The sequence below is a fragment of the Periophthalmus magnuspinnatus genome, chromosome 4, assembly GCF_009829125.3.
Source record: "Periophthalmus magnuspinnatus isolate fPerMag1 chromosome 4, fPerMag1.2.pri, whole genome shotgun sequence".
Taxonomy (NCBI): Eukaryota; Metazoa; Chordata; class Actinopteri; order Gobiiformes; family Gobiidae; genus Periophthalmus; species Periophthalmus magnuspinnatus.
The window spans coordinates 21,536,489-21,560,361 of record NC_047129.1 but is presented as its reverse complement, the minus strand read 5'-3'; the positions used below and the strand labels follow the sequence as shown (position 1 = coordinate 21,560,361).

General features: G+C 39.3%; 1 protein-coding gene across 1 annotated transcript in view; it reads right to left on the bottom strand.

Moving 5' to 3' along the window:
• The window catches only part of LOC117394025 (carboxyl-terminal PDZ ligand of neuronal nitric oxide synthase protein-like), a 204,469-nt gene extending 182,526 nt beyond the window's left edge, over nt 1-21,943 (bottom strand). Inside the window, exons 1-2 of the mRNA XM_033992037.2 lie at nt 21,505-21,943; nt 18,529-18,600 (exon numbers count right to left, since the gene is read on the bottom strand). Of these exons, the coding sequence (XP_033847928.1) occupies nt 18,529-18,600; nt 21,505-21,609 (177 nt within the window). The 5' untranslated portion in view covers nt 21,610-21,943. The remainder of the gene's footprint in view (nt 1-18,528; nt 18,601-21,504) is intronic.
• Nucleotides 21,944-23,873: the final 1,930 nt, after the last annotated feature.

Below are 23,873 nucleotides of genomic sequence, written 5' to 3'. Positions count from 1 at the left end.
TTAAAATGTGAAGTTTGAACTGATTCCTATAATTAAGATAAATCTCAATGTTAGTCATAAAAAAGACAATTCAATATTTTTCCCAAATTGTTCAGCTCTACCAAAATGCATTCCTTTGACTTAACTGTATTTAGAATACAGTTACTCAAAATTAATATTTTGAATATGTAATACATGTAGTACATTTATTTAGTTACTCCTCAACACTGTCCACATGAGAATAAAATAAGCATCATAAACATAACAAAAGCAGCTACTCACGTTTAATATCAGATTTGAAACTCTTTGGGTACAAATTCACTGACACGACTGTTTTGTGACCACTTTAAACACCACTTCCTCAGTTGGATTATTATTGTGATCCATTACACATTTCTTGTCCTGAGTGAAGGATACTTTGAGCAAATACACTAGAAAAAAAAAAATCAATAGCTTTCAGCCAAAGACTTCATTATCAGTCTGGATGGATGCGCCACATCTGCAGAGAACTGTCCTCAAAAGTGAAAATGGCCATCAAAATAATAATGACTCCTCACTGCAGCAGCGTGCGATGACTTTTATAGGTTGACAAGCAGACTTGAGGTGAACATCAATATTTAGTGACTATTTAACAACACTACTTTTTTACACAAACTACATTGCAAATGAGTATATTTATTTTTATTGACACATTCAATGGATATATATTGAGCCATTTGGAGTCAATTTAAAGAAGTCAAATTCATGAAGAGACAAGTGCACTGATCAGACCGATACACCGGACAGACGCACTTATAAAAATGTTCCCTTAAACATACCCATATGTTAAAACAGTGCTCACACTCACCTTTCACAGATGCATATCCAAATCACGTCTTTCCTAAACAAACATCTTGTATTCAGTGGCGACGGTCCAGAACAGCCCCATTTTCTTCCATACATGTGTAATAGTCCCATTATTCCACTTATTCCACTTCATGAACACACAGGTCACAGATCAAACGGGCTCCTAGCTGCCCCAGCCGCTGTCTCTCCACTGCTCTGTCTGGATCCTCCATTTCACACAAACTAGATCTGTAAGTAGCTCACTGTTTGATTTGACTCTATGCCTGTATTTCTAACTAACATCTAATCTTTACAAACACGAAGCTAAAAGTGAATTCTTTTTAGACACTTGTGTTCAAAGTTGGCACTGCTGCTGTTGTCTCTTGCTGCACATGCGCACTCACTAGAAATCTCACATACACCGCGCATCATTTACCCCAAACACGCACCATAAGACACGTGACAGTCCATCAGCTCCGTGAATACGCGCGCACATGCTCATTTCTCCTATACGTGTTGGTCTTTTCTTTGACCTGTGGCTAAATACGCTGTGATGACTGTACACAGAGGAGGCGTGGTGGCATAGGAGAGAGAAAGCTTTTGGAACAACACACAGACCGACACTGGCTTACCTGCACAGATAGAGGCAGGGGAGATTAGTCTCCTTCTGAAGGGTGATATTAAATTGATCCAAATTGCCTTGTCAGATGGACATGTCAACAGCAACTCTGCAGCATGTATTCACAGAAATATGTGTGATCCAAGCGCATTTTTTCTCAATTACACACTTTGACTATCACAGTGGACTGTTCCACCTGTACATGCTCTGCTCCAGAGTGCAGGTGGAGCCGCTCTCAGTCTTCCTGTTTCAAGCGTTGTTGGACCGGCTGTTTACTGCAGTCCAGAGTGTGACTGTTGGGTTCACACCAGTGCACCATAGGCAAAGAACAAATACTCTTTTACATGTAGAAAGTGTAGTGCAGCATGGTCTCCGTAGCACAGGACAACACCACAAGTTAATGAGACATTTGGAACCGCGGTTGCTGCAGCGTGCTCAGTGCCCAATAGGATGTATGTATGGACACCGTGACTTCAATCATGCTTCAAACAGGCAGAAGTGAAAAGAAAACGTGATTATTTGGCTATAAATCGAAACTATGTAATTAGGGTTAGGGTTAGTGATGATTTTAGATTTTATTTGACAAGCACTTCATGCCTTGATCGTTCTGACCACATGCCACTGCCTCATTGCTTTCTCATCACCACTGGGGCCTGTTTCATCTGGGGGCTACTCTGCATAGCTCCATGCTCCGCTGTATAAACCTGGCCGTGCTCCCCAGGTCTGAGTGCCTTTACTGAGTCGCAGTTACTCCAAATGTCCCTCAATCAAGGTAATGTGGGACGTCTGGAGCTCTCAGCCACAGCTCCAGTCTGTGTGAACCTTCAAAGCCTCCTCTGTGAGGACAGAAGACATGGACCAGGGCCAGGCCTCAGGAAAAGCTTTTGTTCAACTGAGACATTTGACAAATGACCACAGAACGAGTCCCTTTATAGCTGCGGACTGCCAGGTCTGACCAAGGAAAACTGCAGACTGTTGTTTAAAGTGGGACTAAACATTAAAACCAACTTTTACTAATAAACTGTGTATATGGCATTTTAATAATATTATCTACTGTTCCTAATCATTTTATGGTCATTTTATTTCTTCCAGGTATGAGTGTTTGCCACTTGTTCATCTCAGGTGGAGATATTATTGCTTTGCTTGAAATGTTCTTCAGTAAAATCTTTTTATTACGTCATATCTATGGATCTCCAAAACCACTGGAAAAGCTACATAGTTCATCAAGATTCACACATCCTGGAGCTCAGGTCTCCTTCTCCAGAGAGAGCTCTCCAGCATGGACCCTGTCTTCCCTGAGGCTTCTTCCCAATGGGATATCCAGGGAACACCCACAACAGCCACCTCAGCTGGCCCATCTCAACGTGGAGGAGCAGCGGCTCAAGTCCGAGCTCCTCCAGTGAGACCCTATGTTTAAGGGAGCACCCAGACACCCTGAGTAGGGTTGTGAAAAGTATCTATGGAACACTATGGAACCTACCTGGACTACTGACGGAATTACCACACAGTACCACGTGATAATATAAAAAAGTACTATTATTTAATGTTGAAAATCACATTCTATTGTCTAGAGAGCTTTTTCATCATAGTAGTATGGGAGTCGGTATTGAGGGAGAAGAGGTAAATGTTCAAAACAAATATAGCTTAATGATAACAATTTATTCTTAGTTGTCAAAACATTTGAGATGATGGTCAACCTGTTTGTTATAATCTGGTTCAAGTTTTGGTTCAAGACAATTATGCAATCAGTCTCTCATTTGGGTTGCCAGTTTCAATGTTGAAATCCAGTTAGTTTAAACCTAAAAGGACTCTCTCTGATCTGAATGGTCACTACCTAAACCCCAGCACTTGCAGACAATCATGCATCAGTGCTAGTGCAGCCTCTACAGCCCAGTGAGTGAATTCTGGAGCTGCAGAAGCAGAGCTCCTGTTATTGAATATTTTTGGTGCTTTTTGTTGAATCTTCTTTCCATTTCATTTGACACAGACACAAAGTCAGACTGAAGGATTAATTGAAATCAGAAAAGCGTGTCATTCTTGTATTAAATTAGCAGTTCATATTTCGGTCTCTCAAATGTAAATGTTTCTGGACGGGTTTAAAATGTGCACTGTCAACTGAATCTGATGTTTAACAAATATTATTGAAACATTAAGTTAGAATTGTATTGTATAGTACTGTCTGTCCTCTAGATCAGTGATTCTTAACATCCCTTGAGGGTCACACAGTCAGAAGAATATAATACATTTATAATATGAGACTGAGCCACAGGTTACTTTTTCCAGATAGCAATAACAACCCCAAGGATACAAGCAGACAGCATACACATCGCCAGAAAAGTGACACTGTGTACCTTTAAAGTATGTTTAAAAATGTAAGAGTCAGCTGGATAATTTATAGAAAGACGATTTGTTCGGAAATATCTTGGGAAATCAGATTATTGTGTGAGTTGCAATTAAAAGATCCTGAGTAAATCCAATCAAGTGGTGTTTTGTCTCAGCAGACTGTAATTCTCTACAGATAGTATCAAAGAATGAATGAGGCTTCTCTTAGCTGGAGGAGAGGAGAGCATCTGAGCAGATTAGAGGCACTTTGGAGCAGCTCTGTCAGCGTCCTGACTGTCAGACCACATTAGAATAGCAACACCATTTTCAGTCCAGGTGCACAAAAGCATCCTCCAATATCCACTATGTTTACATGTACAGAGAATTCTGAGTGTGTTAAACAAACAAATTCAAATCGTTTTTGCCCCAAAACCTGTCAGGGGTTACGAGACTTTCAGGTAATTTAGCATGGACACTAAACTTTAATAGGTGTTTTCATTAGCAATTACAGATACAAACATATAACCACACTTTTGGCAGAAATAAACAACATCTCATTTAGGTTAAGCATTTGATTTTCCAACGTGCTACTGCGTTACTTAAAGCTATTTGCTCTCTGCAGCACAAATAAACACATTAAAGCTCCTGCAGGTTTCACTTAAACCAGAACAAAACAACACATGAAAATCTGTGATGGAGGGACTGTAGTTTGTCATCACTTCTGAACGAAAATTATTGAGCACACGTCCAAACACGTCACTTCATTTTATTTCACATTCAAATTTCCATCACTCACTCCAAAAGCATTTTTTCTAGCTGCTAGAAAGGGCAGTTTTGTAAAATTGGAAAAATGAGCATATCAACAAAAGGTTTATCAAAATTAAAAAGGTATACTTTCTGTAATTTTGTATTGTCCCTTACACAGGCACATTTCTGATGAATTGTAAAAAATATTATCTGATTATTGTTATTTTAATAAGTAGAGATGTTCAATATGTTCCACCTTCCTACTGGATACTGATAAAGACGAGGTATTTTACTTCTATGGGGTATTAACTGCTAATATATCACATATTTATATCACCATGTTACCTTCTATCCTCGCTATAGATGTTATATTCACTGAAAATGGCATTAACATGTTTTCGAAGTTCTTGATACTCTGAGTGATCCCTCCCTTTGTTTTCACGCTCACTCCCCCTTCAGAGAGTTATCGCAACACAATCAACGTGCATCAACACTAATGAAACTACTGCACATCACAACAGGTTTGTCAAGTTGTTGCGTACAGTTTCTTATCATGTTTTTGTATATTTATGGAGAATTGTCATGTGGAAGGGCCATCCTTCCACATGACAATTCTCATGTAGGATTGTGGGCTGAGCAGTGGATAGAATCTTACAGCTAACCATAAGGATTATAACATTTTAGAAAGCAAAAAATAATACTAATACTCTGAGTAATCAGCCAGCAGGGAGCATATGAACACTTTGATGTCCTTTTTTTTTGTTGTTGAAAGGATTAGATGTCTTTAATCATTTCAAGGTACACTTTATTGTCTCTACAGGGATATTTGTCCTGTGCATTTGACCCATCTGCTGGGGCAACCTGTCAGGAGCAGTGGGACCCATCTCCAGATCTTGAGCTAGTCTGGATGTTTTGGGTTGATGGGGGAAAACTTGACAGTCAAGTCATGTCCAATTTATCTCTAGCACATTTAAAAACAACCACAGTTGACCAAAGTGCTGCACAGGCAACATAAACCCCAACAGAGACAACATCATAACATTACACATTTTTATAATTCGATAACAATTACAACAGCATACTGAGTAACCATATAATAACAAACTTTGTAAATAGTCGACATGGGAGAATAAGTCTGCTTAAAGAGGGGGTATTATGCTAAATTGACTTTTTGGAGCTTTCCGATGTTACCTTATCATAAACATGTCTAACATGGTACATGAAGGGCAGATCCAAACACATACAAGAGGGGGGCAGATGACATACACATACAAGTGGTTTTATATGTCACCCATGTATGTCTGAGTAATCTAGTGATCTCTCCAGGCCTTAAAACAGGAATGTCTCACGATTCCTTTAGGAATAATATATTTGTAATTAAAAAACATGAGTAACTTAATAATGTAACAAATCCATTACAGTTTTTGGGGGATAATTTAAGAATATGATTTAAATGGTGGGGCACCTCAGGCATGTTCTACACACACACACATACACTACAGTTTGACTCAACATATAGCTCTGAGCCCAGTCTAACAGAGCTGTCACCTTCTCACAACCTCATGAAATTTGCCTGTACCTCAATCTCCATCTGCAGCTATTTGTTCTAGAGTACAGTTCCACAGTATACTTAGCTCTTCTTCTCTCCTCCTTCTCATCATCACCACCATCATCATTGCTGTATAAAGATATCCTCTTCCTCATCCTCATCCTGTTTTAAAGCCTGCCAGTGCATTGTTGACCTGTTGCACATGAACATGTAACATTTTACACAAATCAACCTGCTTAATATCATATTTTAGTGGCAAAACTTTTCTGAAATGTTCCATTTCAATGAATGGGATTCCCACTAAACCAGAAGTGCCACTACAAAGAAAGAGTGGCTTAGTAGCAGTTAGAGGTAAAAGTGAGCGGGGCAGAATAAGGTCAAGACAGTAAAATCAAAATGTAGTTTCTCCGTTGTTGCTGTGACTGTGCAGAGCTTAGTTAGCATGCTAGCTAATGGTAGGGGGAGATAAAGAATACTTCAGCTCGCCCCACAACAATCAATATCCTCAACACACCATTCAGAAACATCTTATTTAAAGCAGATCTATTATGCAAAATCAGCTTTTCAAGGTTTTTAAATGCTCATGTAGTCTGCAGTGACCAGGTTGTTTAACCAACTGTTCACTGGTTTTCTACTATTGTTTAAGCCTACTTGATTTTCTTGTTTTAGAGCTCATGTACAAATTAAATATTTAGCAGAGTTATATAATTGTTATTAAGCTGTATCACCTCTTTCACACTTAAGATGTGTTTTGAGCTTTTACAGAAGAAAATGTCATTATTCACAACTTGACACTCAATGTTGCTACTCAATAAAAAAAAAAAGTGTGATGTTGTGTTATCTGCATGACCTCTATTGTCTGTGTGTGCTCTGATCTCCCTCATTAAGTAAGATCATATAAACATTATGACTGGTGCACGTTTTAAAGCCCATTCTCACTGATGTGGTTCCTCCATTGACTTGGCCTTCTCAGAGTCACCGGGAGCACTCATTTTAATTTGAATCATTAAAAGTATATTACATAACTATACAAATGTAATTGAAAGCAGTTTTTTTCTTAAATAATAGGATATGATAAGAACGAGAATGTAAAGAGCTTCCCCTGTTTGAAGACTGGAAGTGTCTGCTCTGACTTTGATTAAAATGGGAATTATCCATTGTGTGTGCAAAAAAAATAAAAAAATCTAGATTTTATTTTTTGGCCACATCACCCAGCCCTAGCACAGAGTCATGTCAGGCCCCCATAGACACATGGAGAACAAAGCAGGTTTATCAGGCTCTACTCAGCACTCTGTATTTACACTTTATAGAGAGATGGGAGGAGGGTAGATACAAAGAGAGAGAGAGAGAGAGATGAACAGAGCAGGTTTATCAAGCTCTTATAGAAACAGATAGAAACACAGGTAGAAAAAGAGAGAGACCAAGAGAGATCGAAAGAGAGAGAACAGAGAGACACGGAAAGACAGAGACATAGAGAGACAGAGAGAGAGAGAGAGACAGAAAGACAAAGACAGACAGAGAGAGAGAGACAGAGAGAAAGAGAGACAGAGAGAGCGAGAGAGCGAGAGAAACGGAGAGAAAGACAGTGAGAGAGATAGAGAGAGAAAGAGAGAGAGACAGAGAGAGAGAGAAACAGAGAGAGTCAGAGAGAGAGAGAGACAGAGAGAGAGAGAAACAGAGAGAGTCAGAGAGAGAGCGACAGAGACAGAAAGAGAGTGAGAGAGACAGAGCGAGCGAGAGAGGCAGAGAGACAGAGAGAGAAAGCCAAAGATATACAGAGAGAGAGAAAAAGACAGAGAGAGACAGGGAGAGAGAAAGACAGAAAGAGACAGAGAGAGAGAGACAGAGAGAAAGAGAGACAGAAAGAAACAGAGAGAGGCAGAGAGACAGAGAGGCAGCAAGAGAGAGAGAGACAGAAAGAGAGCAAGAGACAGAGAGAGAAAGAAAGAAACAGAGAGAGAGAGAGACAGAGAGAGTAGGAGAGACAGAGAGAGAGAAACACACACACAGGAGAGATGAGACACCATGTCCATGTGTCCTTGTCTCACCTGCACCAGTCTGAGCCTTTCAATTGCCAACAATTGCTAACAATCATCTCCAAATCAAATATGGACGAGCCCAAATACCAGTCAGGAGTCAACAGGATGTAGCCTATCAAGTACTGCCTGATAATATTTGACACCTGACAAAGATAGTCTGTGTACTTATGTTCTTGTGTTCATTTACAGAGGTGAAAGTGATCATGTCTGCTCCGTTGGTCTCCACACTCTACTCACATTCACTGAGGAGACTTGAGGAGATGTTACCAGTAAGCCCTCCTGGTGTGCCCATTCTCATTAGGCCGCTGTGCTTCTGGCAGAACACTACATCTTCATAAACAGGTTGAGCCCGATAGCCTGTCTTACTCATAATTATGGGCACTCTAAGCTCAGCGCGCCGCTAATGTGTCTTCACTAATATAAGAGCGGAAGGGCAGGGGGAGGAGGAGAACCCAGGGAATAAACTAGGGTGAGCTTTAAAGTCCTACATCGAGCAGAATTGACTCCTGAGAGCTTTAAGCCATGTACAAATGTTATCACATCATCAAAAACAGACCTGGAGTTGTATTTTGTTTCATTCACACATGTTTGATTAATTTTTTTATTGGTCTGTCTACATGTCAAACCCTCAAAATGCTCTGTTCCACCTTGTGATGTCATTAAATGGCAGTTTTCAACAGCTACCTTTTACCTTTTTTTGTGACATCAAAAAAAGAGTAAAATGATCCAAATGATTCTAGTGGAGGTGTATGGAGTTTAAAAACACAGTGGAGCACTCCCTGTATTACGACATGAGAAGGTAGAACAGTGTTTTCTGTTTGAGAGAAGTACTCAGCCTAAATATACATGGATTCTGTGTGTTAAACATGTGTGAATGAAACAAAGCACAATTCCAGGTATGTTTGTGATGAGGAAATGACATTATAAAAGAGATCAGAGTATGGTGTAATGTGGGCACTTTAAATACAGCTTAACAGTAACATCACAACCATTCAGTATCGTTCATTGGTACCCATCAGTATTGTGTACACAGGGTCAGTTCAGTCAGTTGCTTAAGAAAGGCCAAGTCAATAGTTAAGAGATGTCTTGTGCTACATTGCTATTATGCAAAATTGACTTTTTGGAGTCTTCTACTATGTTATGATGTTCCCTCATTAAAAACATGCCTCAGGAGGTTTTAGATGTCATCCATGCACGTTTGTGTAATATAGCGATCTCTCACAAGTCCTATTTGAACCCTCTTTAAGGTTAGCGGTACAAGCCCATTCAAGACTCAGGTAGATTAGGCAGTCAGGGAAATGCATGGTCCGTCCGTCAAAGCAAATATGGCTGTAAAAATGAAAAGAAAAAAATAACACAGGAGACTGAAATATATGGCAAATTTCTGCAGAATCAATGAGCGAAACACTAGAGACGCTTGATTACATTCAAACTGATAGAGGATCAATGAGCTCCTCTGTTTTGCATGTGTAATGAAAAAAAAAACAGATCTGGTTGGACAGTGATTTTTGGTTCTGGCTTTAGATGAGACAGAGGGAGTGGTGACTCTGTATTTTATTATACAGAGGGATATCATTCTGGACTTGAAAGGCAAATGTTCTAATGTAAAAGTCCTCAAGATAATTATCCAATATGTATGCAGAGATATATGAAACCCCAGCACCTGCACCCAGCAGTGTAGGTCTCCCCATATAGAAAGGTGTTTATTTAATACATTATTAAATAGCGTTATAGTAATAATACCAGTAGTCTAACAGCAGTTCAGGCTTTATTAAATGTCTATCTCTTTTATGTTCAGGAAAAGCCATTTCAGACAAAATAACACTGAATTGTACATTGTGATTGGACGATATGATAATATAGGTCTCAAAGTAGTGCCACATTGCCAAGGACTGCATTTATGTGGTCACAGTGACAGTATTGCTGAGCAGTCTGAAGTCATATCTCATAAATCATAAATCCATAAATCTGTATTTTCACTCCAACACATGCGGGCTGCCCCATTTTGGAAAAATATCAAATAGTGATTTTTCAGAGAAGTGTTGAGATTAGATTTGCGATTGTGTTCAGAGTGCGCATTGTAGGAGCATTAACATTTGAGAGAAGACAGAAATCAACCATCAAACTAATACAAGAATCCCCTGCAGATCTAAACTACAGGTCCAACAGAGATACAAGATTTTTCTATAAAAAATTATATATATATATATATATATATATATATATATATATATATATAGTTCTATATATAAGTTATTTACAGATTGCATTTTTTTATATGAATAATTATAATTATTATTTAATTAATTAAATAAAGCCTTTGTGAGTCCATAATTGCATCATCTCAAACTTTTGAGTTGATGGGATTTTGATTCAATTGCAGTTAATTGCCCTACATGGCTGTGCTGGAAAAGGTGTTATCACAGATATAGCAGTGAAAATAAAATATCCCTCCAGTCACAGCAGTGTGGAAGGGCATCCAGTTTAAACACAAAATCTGCCAAATCACTCTATGATTGGTCTGCTTATGAAGACTAGAGCAGCTGTGATGGCTGATACCCCAAAACAGAAAGTGTTCAGGAAGTCTTTGTGAATAGGATTAAAAGTTTAAAGTCATCTAATGTCTACACTGAGGAGTCTGGGATGAGGGAGGGCAGCCATGTTGTTTTTCCTCCTCTAAAGTGAAACAGTTCAAAGTTAATCCCTCATTAGCACTCATTATGTTCAGTCTGAGGAGCAGGGGGTGTGGACAACAGTGGAGATCAGGCTCTAACAGTGTGTGAATACACCACCACAGCAGCAAACGGGCAACTGCAGATGGAAAGGTGTTAAAGGACTTAAGACATTTAAGGTGCTCTGTAGTCCTAGTTGAGACCTGGTTTGGTCCTGGTTTGGTCCTGGTTTGGTCCTGGTTTGGTCCTGGTTTGGTCCTGGTTTGGTCCTGGTTTGGTCCTGGTTTGGTCCTGGTTTGGTCCTGGTTTGGTCCTGGTTTGGTCCTGGTTTGGTCCTTGTTTCATTCAGTTGAGGTTTAGTCTTGGCTTAGTCCTGGTTCAGTGACGTTTAGACCTGCTCCCACTCTCTCACTGTTCAAACAGACTACAGGTGATAATGCCTTGTTCCTTGCAGTTTGGTCTGAGCTCCTCTTACTTCCTGTTTCCTGTTAGTTTCCCTTCCACTTCCTCTTGTGTTACTTCCTAGAGAGAACAAAGACTTGACAAAAAAATAACACTCAAATGTTAAGGTGTCCGCTATATAACACGAGCTGGCTCCTGGTTAGCCAAGCTTTGGGACAAAGCTGTGAATATCATAATTATATAATTTTAGACGCATTTTAAACATTCATATTCTACACATTTTGGCCCACACAAACAGCCTTGTACTACACTTGTTGGACTATTGATGGTCGTGTCCAGCAGCTGCTCTAATTGGTGTGGCTGCTCCTCTCATGAGACACATATGTAAATAATATATCTATTCTCTACATTGGTGGAATACAGATACTGTGAGGAGATGCTGTTTCTTTGGGCTACATCGATAAAGCATCAAACTAGGATTCATATGTTATATATAAGAGTGGAAAAAAATAATTTATCAAATGTTACACCGCCTCAAAGATAAAACTAGTGCAGTATTGTGATTATTTGACATCATTCTGTTTCAGATGCCCTGTGTCATGATCCTGCCTGTCCTGTCACCTGTTGTTACCCCTCCCTGTCTTGGTCACGTGTCTGAACATGGAGCTGGGGCGGAGAGCTGTCTCCTCCCGTGCACACCTGGAGCGGATTCCCAATCAGCCGCACCTGGGGACCTGGGAGGAATAAGAGGAGCCAGGACCTGACACTCAGCACCAGATCCTCCGCGTACCTCAGTGGTAGTATACGCTTGGATTAGCTCTTGTTGTTTCATTCTCGTCGCTTTTACTAAACTGGATTTTTTGCTCCTGCCAGATCCTGCTACCGCTCCTCGGACCCACTAAGCTCTCCTGCCTCTGATCCAGCTCCACCCTGCCGGTACAGTCCGCTCCTTCTCTGACTACGCTCCGCTCACCCTGTTCTTGCTCCCTGGACCTGCTCCGCTTCCCCGTCTCAGACCCTGCTCCATTCTGCCGGTGCTGTCCGTCTTTCCTCTGTCTCTGTCTCTGTCTCCCACGCCCGGCCCCGGGACTACGACTCACGCCCTGTTCCTGGTTCCCCGTTTGCTTCTCGTTTGTTTAAATTTCACATCTGTAAACAAACACTGTAAATCTTCCCCTGAGATCTGTATCTTTGGTCCCCCCCTGAGCCGAGCGTTACGACACTCTGACACACAAGGCCCCGTCAGCACCGAGGCCTTATACCAATGAGGTCCTGTCTTTATTGAGGCCCCATCACAGAAGCCCTGTCTCATGAGACCGTCAACGCCAAGATCCTGTCACACAAGGCCCTGTCACACCTGTGGATGTGAAGGGCTATGCATCACCAGGGCATAGTATCTGTGTAGCAAACAGCCTCTGTCAACTGAATACTGACTGTAAAAAAAGCACCGCAAACATAATCTATGTGGCTCCACCCAATAATGAATAATCAACTATTTAAACAATCCACAACCTATTGAATACCTTATTGGCACTAATTGGTTTGGAAAAGGGTTTTAAAGGAAGTTTAAACCCTTAAACGTCCTTTAATTCACTGATGTCTTAACAACCTGCTCTGTTTCAGTTTGATTGTTTTTAAAATGTGTTTAGCTGTGTGTTTTGTAATTGTTTGATGGCTTGAAATAAATGCATCATTCATATATTCAGCATAACAAAAGTATGACAGCAAGATATGTCATTATTGAATTGGAATTAATTTGCTAGAGTAGAGAAGAGTAGAGTAGGGTAGAGAAGTAACGTAGTTCTCAGATAACAAAATGTCCCGTCTTATTCAGTCTTAAACCTGCCAACCCAGTACAGTACATAAACATACTAAGCGGTTGTTTAGGGCCACAAACACTGGGGGTCTCAAAGTAGCACAGAAAAATAACAAAAAGTTCCCCAGTAGTCCAATGAAAAAATACCCACAACAAATACTGACTTTCAAAATATCCATTTAACATGTATTGAATGATACATTGATGAATGAATTATTGTGACAGGGCCAGCACCGCACACACAATACAGGAGGAAAAACGCTTTGTGCTTCATCATCATATCAGTGTCTTAATGACATGACTCCTAAAAGAAAGTATAGGAGTGAGGCTGAAGGACCAGAACAGAAAACACTGAAACTGGGGGAAAAAAGAGTGCAGGATAAAGATGAGTAAGCTATTGTTTTTGACCATGTAGTTTAGACCTCTACAAACATGTTCCAAAATGCATAGAGTCTTCTATTAAATAAAAAAAAAAATTTAGATTTCAGTCTTCTGTCAAAGATTTATCCTCTTGATTAAAATGCAAACTGTGAACTCAATCTTATCTATTGAATGCACACCTGGAGGTTTAGCTTGATTAGACAGAAGTAGGGAGGGGTCTCCAGATTTTTTTTTTCCTCTGGTGAGCCGTCTTTACAAAACGAAAATGTCAGAGAGCTACTAATTTTTAGCGGTCACAAGAAATTGAGTATATATAAGAGCCACAGCAAGCTTTAGATGGGGTACAGTTAGATAATGGATTATGTTTTAGGCACTTAGGCATCTATTTATTAGTGAACAAAGTTAAGCATCACAATTATACATTTACAATGGCCATAGGTATTTAATTCATCAAAGTTGGGTTATTCAGCACTATACGTATAATTAAGAAATCCCTTGGCATGTTACTTGGAAGGGGGTGGAGAGCTACTGATAGGTCTGGAGCTGTGGAACTGTGGCCCCCACAGGAAGCAGGTCCACACACAGGAAGTGACCATTATCAAGAACAATGGCACTGACCACATGACCACTGGGCACAGAGCAGGAACACAGATTTAAGACTACACTACAACTGTTCTGCTTAATCCACTATTTTCTAATACAAAACACATACACTACCAGTCAAAAGGTTGGACACATTTTTTTTTTATTCATAGCTCTTTATTTCCATAATTATTTACAATTCTCACTGAAGGCATCACAACTATGAATGGCACATATGGAATGTAGTAAAAACTAAACTCAAAATAACTCCAGACCTGTTTTAAAATAACCTTTACCCTTCGCTTTGATCAGTGCTCTACACACTTTTGGCATTTCACTAATGAACCCTGAAAATGCACATCTGTGAAATGAAAACCATTTCAGGAAACTTCATCATGAAGCTCAATGAGAGAAGACCAAGGGTTTGCAGCACTGTCAACAAGGGGAGCTACTCTGAGGATTTGAATAGAAAATGTATTGGACTCAGTTATTTAACTTTTAATATTTGCCACATAATTCCATATACCATGCTTCATATATTTGATGACTTCCATATGTATATAAAATGTACAAAGTAGTAAACATAAAGAAGAAAACTTTGAAAAAGAAGGTCCCAACTTTTGACTGGTTGTGTATATGGGGTTTAGTTTGATTTCTAAATATCTGACTGTCTCGGTTTTCAGCCCAAAATGCTTGGTTCCACACAGCGATCTCTTTAGGTGGTAATCCAGTGTTCGACTGATAGGGGATTTTCCTTGGTAGATACAGATTTTTCTAACCATTCACCAAGCCAATGGCTGACATTATTGGATTGATTTTAATGAAATATTAGTATTACAAATTGTATTGTATACACTGTACTGTTCTACATTGATATTTTGCTGCGGACGTCATCAAAATTACCTCAGGGGTGGTTTTGCTCTGTCTGAAGCTCTATTACTTAAATTAAACTTTAATCTGAGCTTTTTTTTTTTTTTTTTTTTTCACATCTTACCAGAAAGAACTGGCTTTGTTGGAACTACAACGGATGAGCTGATTTGTGCTTCTCAATAAGTTCCTCTCAGATAACATTACAGTCACAAGCTAAATGGCATTGTCCAACAGTTTCAGTTAGACATTCACCTTTTTGTTGAAAATCAAACAACTAAACAGGACCATAAACACTCATATTGACCACAGGCTCCTGTATGTCCTGTTTTAAATCCATTTTGTATATTTTTCTTGAGTTTCCAGACTTATATCTTAAACTGTTTTTGGAAGAGTTTACTAATATGTGCATTGAGACACCAGGATAACTGCTAAACTTTCTGCAGTAGAAATACATGAATACACAAAGTTTGAATAAGAATTAAACCTGAAAGTAGTGATAAAGGGCGACCCTTGTATCGGCGGAAGGGCACACCACAGTGGGAGAGCTGCATATCAACTTTAGCTTGACATGTGATTCAATATTTCCAGTGACCAGTGAGAGCCATTTTAGAAGACAGAATTTTAATCTACACATCATTTTGTCCAGCTCATCAAAATACACAGACATTACATTGGGTTTGTCTGAAACCGACAACATTTGCAAAGTTACAGGAATTTTTATACTATAACACTGGCACTTATGTCAATTCTTTAATCACTTTTGATCCCAGATATGTCCTGATAATGCTGCCTCAGTTTGGAGTCCGTTGGAGGTAGCATGTGGTCCCCATAGAATTGTTTGCTCAGGGTCACATAAAGAGCTGGGTGTATCAAATGGTTTACAGCAAACTTTTTTTTTTCACTTCTCTTTTTTCACTTTTTGAGGCGTAGCCATGCAAATGTAGATGTAGACAGGGCGTGGTCTTCATTGGCTTACAAGAGATACAAAGATACAAGTTTGATTCACACATCATTATGTCCAGTTCATCAATATACACAAACACTACATTGGGTTCATCCAGATGTGCCAATTTTTGCAAGAGTTACAGTTTTTATGCTTTCAAAATGGTCGCTTTGTTTAGAGGTTATCATGACCACACCCTGAGACTTATGTAAATTCTTTTAACAACTTTTGACTCCAGATACTTTTGTTTAATCAAGTGCTGGAGATTAACGGCTGATAAGATAAAAAGTGCAAATATATTGGTTCTAGATTTAGTTCAAATATGTAGATTAAATAGACTATTGCAGATGTAAATGGTAAGCAATGCCCAGTGCCCAGTCTCTCCCCTGCAGCTGTGATCTGCTCAGGCTGCGGCCAAAACCAGGATGGAGACTGGGATCGTTTCCAAAGTCAGAATACAGGATACAATATCAAAAATACTTTTGAAAAAAGAAAGCTGAGGAGATGCATGACAGCAAATTTCATTTTCACTATTCAAAATAAAACTAGGGGACATTCTTTTAGATTAGATTATAGACACAAAACAGTTAAAAGGGCAAAAGTGAAAGGATATGTAACCTGTACATAAAAAGTAAACAAAATCTACTTCAAAGCGTTTACAAATAACCATGTAACAGATGCATGAATCCGTTTTAAACAAATTACAACAAATGAAAACATATTTACCGTTCAGAGTCATTTGGCCGCCAAGTTACCTCAGTCTGGTTCATTAGAGGAAGTATAATGCAATATAAATTTTTTGAGTCATCCACACGTTTGAATATTTTAGCCCTAATCAAACTGTCCTTACGGTCATCTTACAGCGGGATGCACGCTGATTGTGTTGAGATATCGCTCTGAAGGGGGAGTGACTTGGAGCTAAGCAAGGGGAGACTTAAATCATTTTCATTCATGTTAGTGCACTCTGCAGACCAGCACAAGTCCATCAGCTGATCACGGAACTTATTTCTATGGCAACATGCTTTAATTGGACAGAGCACTGTTACCGTCACCGCCGACTGTGTAGGTTTGCCGTGTTCAGACCACACTCGCCCAGCTCGAGAGTGAGAGTGAAGCGGCTTAGAGTACGACTGTTGGGTTCACACCAGCCCAAGTGTACAGCTCTGCTCTTTTATGTCAATCTAACTCTTGGCAGTGTGAAAATGACCTCAGAGCGTCATAAAAGAAAGTGAAACTTGTAAAACAAGTTAATGTGTTGTTTTCAGCGAATATTGCATTTTCAAAACAATAAAAGGTAACATGGTTATCTAAATGTTATGTGTTAGCAGTTAATACCCCATAGAAGTAAAATGACTCCTCTTTAAAGACGTCAGTGTGTAAAGTATAGAGAGCACAGGACAGCAGACCCCTCCTCTACAAAACATCCAGATAAACCAGAACACTCAAAACCACATTATACCATCAACAATAAATCTAAAGCAAGATAATCCCAGTCAGCTCCTTTAAATTACCCATATGGTAAAAAAACATGACCTGCAAAGACAGACAGCACAGTCAAACGCTTTACGAGCTAGCATCTGTATTGTGCCATATACGTTCATTTTTTAACACAACAATATTACAGCATGTTAACACACTCCAAACACATACAGAAAAGAAAGCCTACAGGTGGGAAATATATCGAAAAATGGACATATGAAAATATTGAGTATTTTGCCTATAATTAAAACAACTCAAAATGACCTCAGAAAGAGACAATGTCATCTCACAAACAAGGGTATAAAGTTATATTTATGCCCTTGTGGTTAATTTTATGCTCCATTCATTTTTTGTGCAATACTTGAACCTCAACCAAGACATTCACAGAGAAGTTTTAGCATATCCCTGAAAAAATAAAATAAAACACAAATACAGATATTCATTTTTGTCAATATCTCCCACCCCTACATATGTAATTATGTAATTATTAAATGTACATTTAATACATTAGGTGTGTCATGTACAGTAAAATAGGTTCTTAGAGGGCCACGGCAGACACAGGAGGCAGAGTTGACAAATCTGCCAAATCTCTATAGTGACTTTGGGCTTGGGGCTTGTTCCTGAGGAGCACTTTTGCATCAAAAAAGGAGGGATTTTTTTTGCTTTTTAAAGATCTATTTGAGGTGAATAGACCCAGGAAATAATGAAATGCAGGTTGTTAATGGTTGATTTACATTTTCAAGCTGTTTTGTTATTTTAAATATGTTAATATGTGCAACTTATTAGTGTTTGTTCAGCTATGACACACAACTAATGGAGCTCAACAGTACCGCCCACTTCGAAGTCTGCTTCAGTTACTTTTTCCATTTCACATAGAAAAATTCAAATATTAAGAGTTCAAAGGCATTACAGGCTAACCAGCTAATGTGCTAACTAAAATCCATAACGCAGTTGTTTTAAGCAAAATCTTTTAATAATTTAGTGGTTTATAAAATTTCAGGAACAGATAAATACAATTATATAGGTCTAGTGGTCATTAGTTACCACCGAGCTGATTAGCCCTGAGCTTTCAAACATTTAATTTATATATATAATTTTTTTTTTTTTTTTGAAAGTCTGAATAGGAAAAATCAATGGGAAATTTACTTCTGGAACTGGGCAGTGGGTGATTACTGTGGAGCTCCATTGCTTATTTTTTTAACCAGTTTTGCTGGGATTGGGTCGCTGGTTTTGGGCTTTTTTCAAGGCCTTGGTTGCTTGTTCCTCTATGAAAACCTAGCAATCCTAGGAGCTGTAGACTCACCCTGATCCTCCTCATCGCAGCCACGATCTCCACTCGACTGCTGGGGCGTGCCACATCCAGACTCCCAATGTACTGAAGTAAAGATCAGATAGAGTTTAACAGGTTAGAATGTAATGCAGACATGTCTTCAGTGCATGTGACAGGTCAGACCACTCATTACACTAAAACAAAGCTAACATTATTACATTTGAGATTGCATTAAAAATGTTGCCTATTTTTTTCTAATTTGGTGAAGTTGATGATTTGACTTCCCTGGAGGACGCTGGCAGCAGATTTGAAATACATAGAGGTAATAACATGACTGTTACCTAGCAACCATAATGTAAACAAGGGCCAAAGCTTGTCTAAATTAAACACTGTGATTAGACTAATAAAAATGACAATAGCTGTATTTGGTTAAACCAGCGTTTAATGTGTCATAAAAATGTACATAAAAAATGTCCATTCTGGATGGAGTTTTCTGTGTTGATGACATAGGGAGGGATTACGTTTTAGAAACCACTGCTTTCTGTATTTTTGTCCTTTTCTTTTCAATGTTTCTTCACAAACTGCCACTTAACTGATGTAAAACTATGATAAATATTCACCACAGGTACTATGTCATATGCACGTTAAACAGTAAATGAATATATAGAGACTCTAAAGTGCATATAATGGGACAGTAGTACTGTGCCCTGTTCACAGACACATGTTCCACAATGACACAGAAAGTACAGGCTTTCTCTGCACACAGGCCAACAATAATACACAGTACTCGAGCCTGCGGTGGAAAAGAAGGACTCAGAATGTACTGCAAAAGTACAGTTCAACATAAAAAAAAAAATCTTAAAGCTGCACTGTCACTTTTCTGGAGAAGGGTGTGTCCTCTACTTGTCTCCATGCTTTGCCTAGAATGTTGAGTATAGCATTAAAACTGTGACACAATATGACACAACCAGGACACTGGAGAAATGCCCTCACATGTTTCACTGTATTTTTTACAATAATATTATTCAGAATTTAATAATAGCAAGATAGTTATATTTAAAGTCTTGAAACATACTCACAAAGCAATAATATGCACATGGAAACCCAGAAAAGTTATAAGGTGTACATTTTACTAAATTCTTCTGACCCTTCTCCATGGAGATAGATATGTTTTATACCATACTGTGGACGATTATAGGAGGAACAACATGGACCATGGAGAGCAGAAGGAGGCCCACCCCCTCTAGGCCAAATAAGGAGTTAGGTTTGTGGAAATGCACGCCTGCTCAGAGTAAGAATCCATGGTTTTATATGTTTTTTAAGAGCAATAAAAACAATAAAAGCATTTTTTTTTTACATTTAAGTTAATAGTTAAGTGAGGCTAATTAATTGTATTTTACCAATTACTTTTGAGCACAATTTAACTGATTTTTTGAACAATGTTTTACACAAAACCAGAGTAATTAAATTGCCAATCAACCACTGTCCAGTTCAAATGGGGGGAAATGTGTATCTACAATAAGCACTGTATGAGCTCTCACTCATACAAGCTTTCATATAAGCTTTGTTACACATTATACACAGACTTATAAGCTGTGTGAAGTACACTCAGTGGAGTGACGCATCACTGTAGCATTTATCCAAATTATTCAATTTCACTTTATTGCAAATTTTATCTTGAAAAACCTGCATTGTTAGGCTGAGCCTGCTTCATAGATCAGACCTGTAACTTCACCTGTTGATTACCTCCAGGGAGATAGAGAAGTTTAAGCCATACTGTAGAACATTGCAGGCAAAGCAATATCATCTCCATGGAACCAAGCAGGTGGCAGACTCTCCGCCTGAAAAAAGTACCCTGTTCTGATGCTAATATGCAACACAGCGGTTATTGTATTTTTTTGTTTACTTATTTTAGGAGTAATTTGATGCATTAGGTGTGCGTCCCTGATATAGATGTGCACATCAGCGGCAGAGTCTGTAGCACAGGTCCAGTCCACAAGGCTCCGTCAGGGCTTCAGAGCAGAGCCAGAGGAGACAGTACTTCTGGAGGAGTAAATCACACCTGAATGCATTTCTGTCACTTCAAACTGAGAAATCATATTCAAGTTGTAGTTATCTTAATCATTCCATACCTCCCATGCTTTTTAAATAAAAAGTACCATACTTGGAATTTGTATGACAAAGTAAAATGACCTCTTATGTAAGATTTAGATTTTAAATCAAATATAGCTTTTAGTGATAACAATAGTAATGCTGATGTATTCTTAATTGCAAAACCATTAGTCATGAAGTCCCATTTATTTATATTATAATTTGGTCTTGTGGTTCTCAAGATGATTATCAAGTCAGAAAGCAGAATAAGCCTCACACACTCATTTGGGTTGCCAGTTTCAATGATGAAACTCAGTTGGTTTGATTTGAATCATCACGAAGTAAACCCTAGCACCTGCATCCAATAATTAATAGGTGCTAGTGCAGCCTCTGCAGCTCAGTGAGTGAATTCTGGAGATTCTGAGCTTTCACAAGGCATGGCCCGTCCATATATTGAGAGTGAGAAAAATTTGTATGTGTCCTCAATCTGCAGGTTAAGACATTGGCAACCCAGGTTCAGTTATGATTGTAGTACCTTTCAAACAGTAAGCGCACGTTACATACTATTCCTTTAATTATCTTTTAACAACTTTATAAATTAACACAGTACTTTATGTCTTTATGATAATGGCCAATTAAGACTTGTGCGCAGTAGCTCATTTACGCACAAATTGTACTTTTATTGGAATATCCTGTACTATGGAATGCACTACTTAGTACTTCTACTTGTGTATTCCTAGCGACAAGAAGTCATAGTCCATTCTCCCACCTCTGTCTCACAGACTCTCCTCAGCTCTGAGCGCTACACGTGTCCAAAAGTACCAGGGACGCGGAGATAAAGAGTTATATGTAACACGGATGAAATCTAAAAACACTGGGACTCTTGCACCGCCACAGTACCGCACTTTACGAGTTTACCTTTGCGTCGAAGTTGATTCCATGTTGGAACGCTTCCTCGTTGTGCAACGGTATCCTTAGATCGTGTCCATCGTCCACCAGGTTATACTTGGTTCTTACGGGCATTTTGGCTCGTTAGCGGCGACGCGACACCTATGCGCGCCGTGCGATAAACAAAACCGTTCAAACGGAACCAATCCAAAGGAATGATCCCCAAAACGAAAGCTAAATCCAGCGGTCCATGGCAGCCCACGTCCCCAGATCGCAGCGGCGAGAAGGAGAGGTCCAAGAGGCGGAAAAGGGGCTCCGCAGGTCCCCGGTCACGCGTTCTGGTCCGAGTAAAATCCTCGGGGAAAACCGTAAGAGCGTAAGAGGACGAGGGCACGCAAAGGACATGTGTTTTTGGCCACTTTTCCGCGAGGTGCGTCCTGAAGTTGGTTCGGACAGGCACGGCTTTGGATTGGAGTAGAGACGCACCGTGAGTCAGAGAGAGGGGCGGTCCGCGGCTCTGGGACATGCCTCTCCGCTCCAGGGCAACCAGGGCCAGCCAACAGCACAACCACAGCAGGCCCGGTAAGAACTGAGATTTACAGTGAGTGTCCCCAATGACAAAGAAATGGTGCGTGCAATTTAGCATGTATAATCAAACTAAATTGAGAAATGTATGCAAACCTATTTAAAGGCACACAATGTAACTTTATGGAGGAGGCACGTCACCTGCAAGATTCCAGGGAAATAGAAAGTAAAACCATACTTTGGAACATTCCCCATGGAGATTGGAGGCCTACTGTTGAAGATTAAAGGAACAAGGAAGAAAGGACACATATTTTTCTACGTTTTTCAGTTCAATAAACACAACGAGAAATTAAAAATGCTTTTAATTTAGACTTTTTGAAAAAAAATAAAATAAAAAAAAAGTTACATATTTCAATTCAATTCATCTTTATTTCGGACTCGTGGTCCATTCAAAAAACAGACAGACAGTAACAATACAAAACAATAAACATCTATGTTTTAAAAAGACAACCATACCAATGTCTCCACATTCTGGACACATACTTTGGCTTTAAAAAGGGTAGAATGGTAGACAAAGTAAGTCTGCTTGAAAATAGCCAATTTACCTCAGACATCAAAATGGCTAGTATAGAAAATTGACATCAGAAAGGTTCATGAATATTGCCCCAAACTGTCTTTCAGTCTGTTCCTCACCAGGAACAGACTGAAAGACAGTTAACAACAAAGAGCCCAGGCAATTTAGACTAACGAGGCTGAAAAAATGCTTTGCTTTTCACTTGGACAGGTTTCAGCCATAAATGCATATAAAAAGGAAAACCATTCCCATGTTTTATTGTCTACAGTAATGGAAAAAATGCAAATCATATCTAAATACTATCAGTAATAGTAGCAAGGGCCAACTACAGGAGAGGTCATATACAAAAGTGCCACATTAACCTTCTCTGAAAAGCGGCAGGGGCAGATACTACTGATGTCGAGTACTATGCTGCCATCTAGTGGTGTGATGTTAGCAAACAGGTAACATTAGATCTGCATTTATGTGTGTGTGTGCGTATACAGTGGGGCAAAAAATTATTTAGCCACCAATTGTACAAGTTCTCCCACTTAAGAAGATGAGAGAGGCCTGTAATGTTCATCATAGGTATACATCAACTATGAGAAATGAAATGAAAAATGAAAAAAAAAAAAATCATGGTGAAAAATAAACATTTGGTCAATAACAAAAGTTCATCTCGATATTTTGTTATATAACCTTTGTTGGCAATGACAACTATTTCTGTAAGTCTTTGCATGGTTTTCACACATTGTTGCTGGTAGTTTGGCCCATTCCTCCATGCAGATCTCCTCTAGAACAGTGATGTTTTGAGGCTGTCGCCGGGTAACACGGACTTTCAAGTCCCTCCAAAGATTTTCTATGGGGTTCAGATCTGGAGAATGGCTAGGCCACTCCAGCACCTTGAAATGCTTCTTACAAAGCCACTCCTTCGTTGCCCGGGCAGTATGTTTGGGATCATTGTCATGTTGAAAGACACAGCCACGTTTCATCTTCAATACCCTTGTTGATGGAAGGAGGTTTTCACTCAAAATCTCACGCTACATGGCCCCATTCATTCTTTCCTTTACACGGATCAGTCGTCCTGGTCCCTTTGCAGAAAAACATCCCTAAAGCATGATGTTTCCACTCCCATGCTTCACAGTAGGTATGGTGTTCTTTGGATGCAACTCAGCATTTTTTCTCCTCCAAACATGACAAGTTGAAGTTTTACCAAAAAGTTTTATTTTGGTTTCATCTGACCATATGACATTCTCCAAATCCTCTTCTGGATCATCCAAATGCTCTCTAGCAAACTTCAGACAGGCCTGGACATGTACTG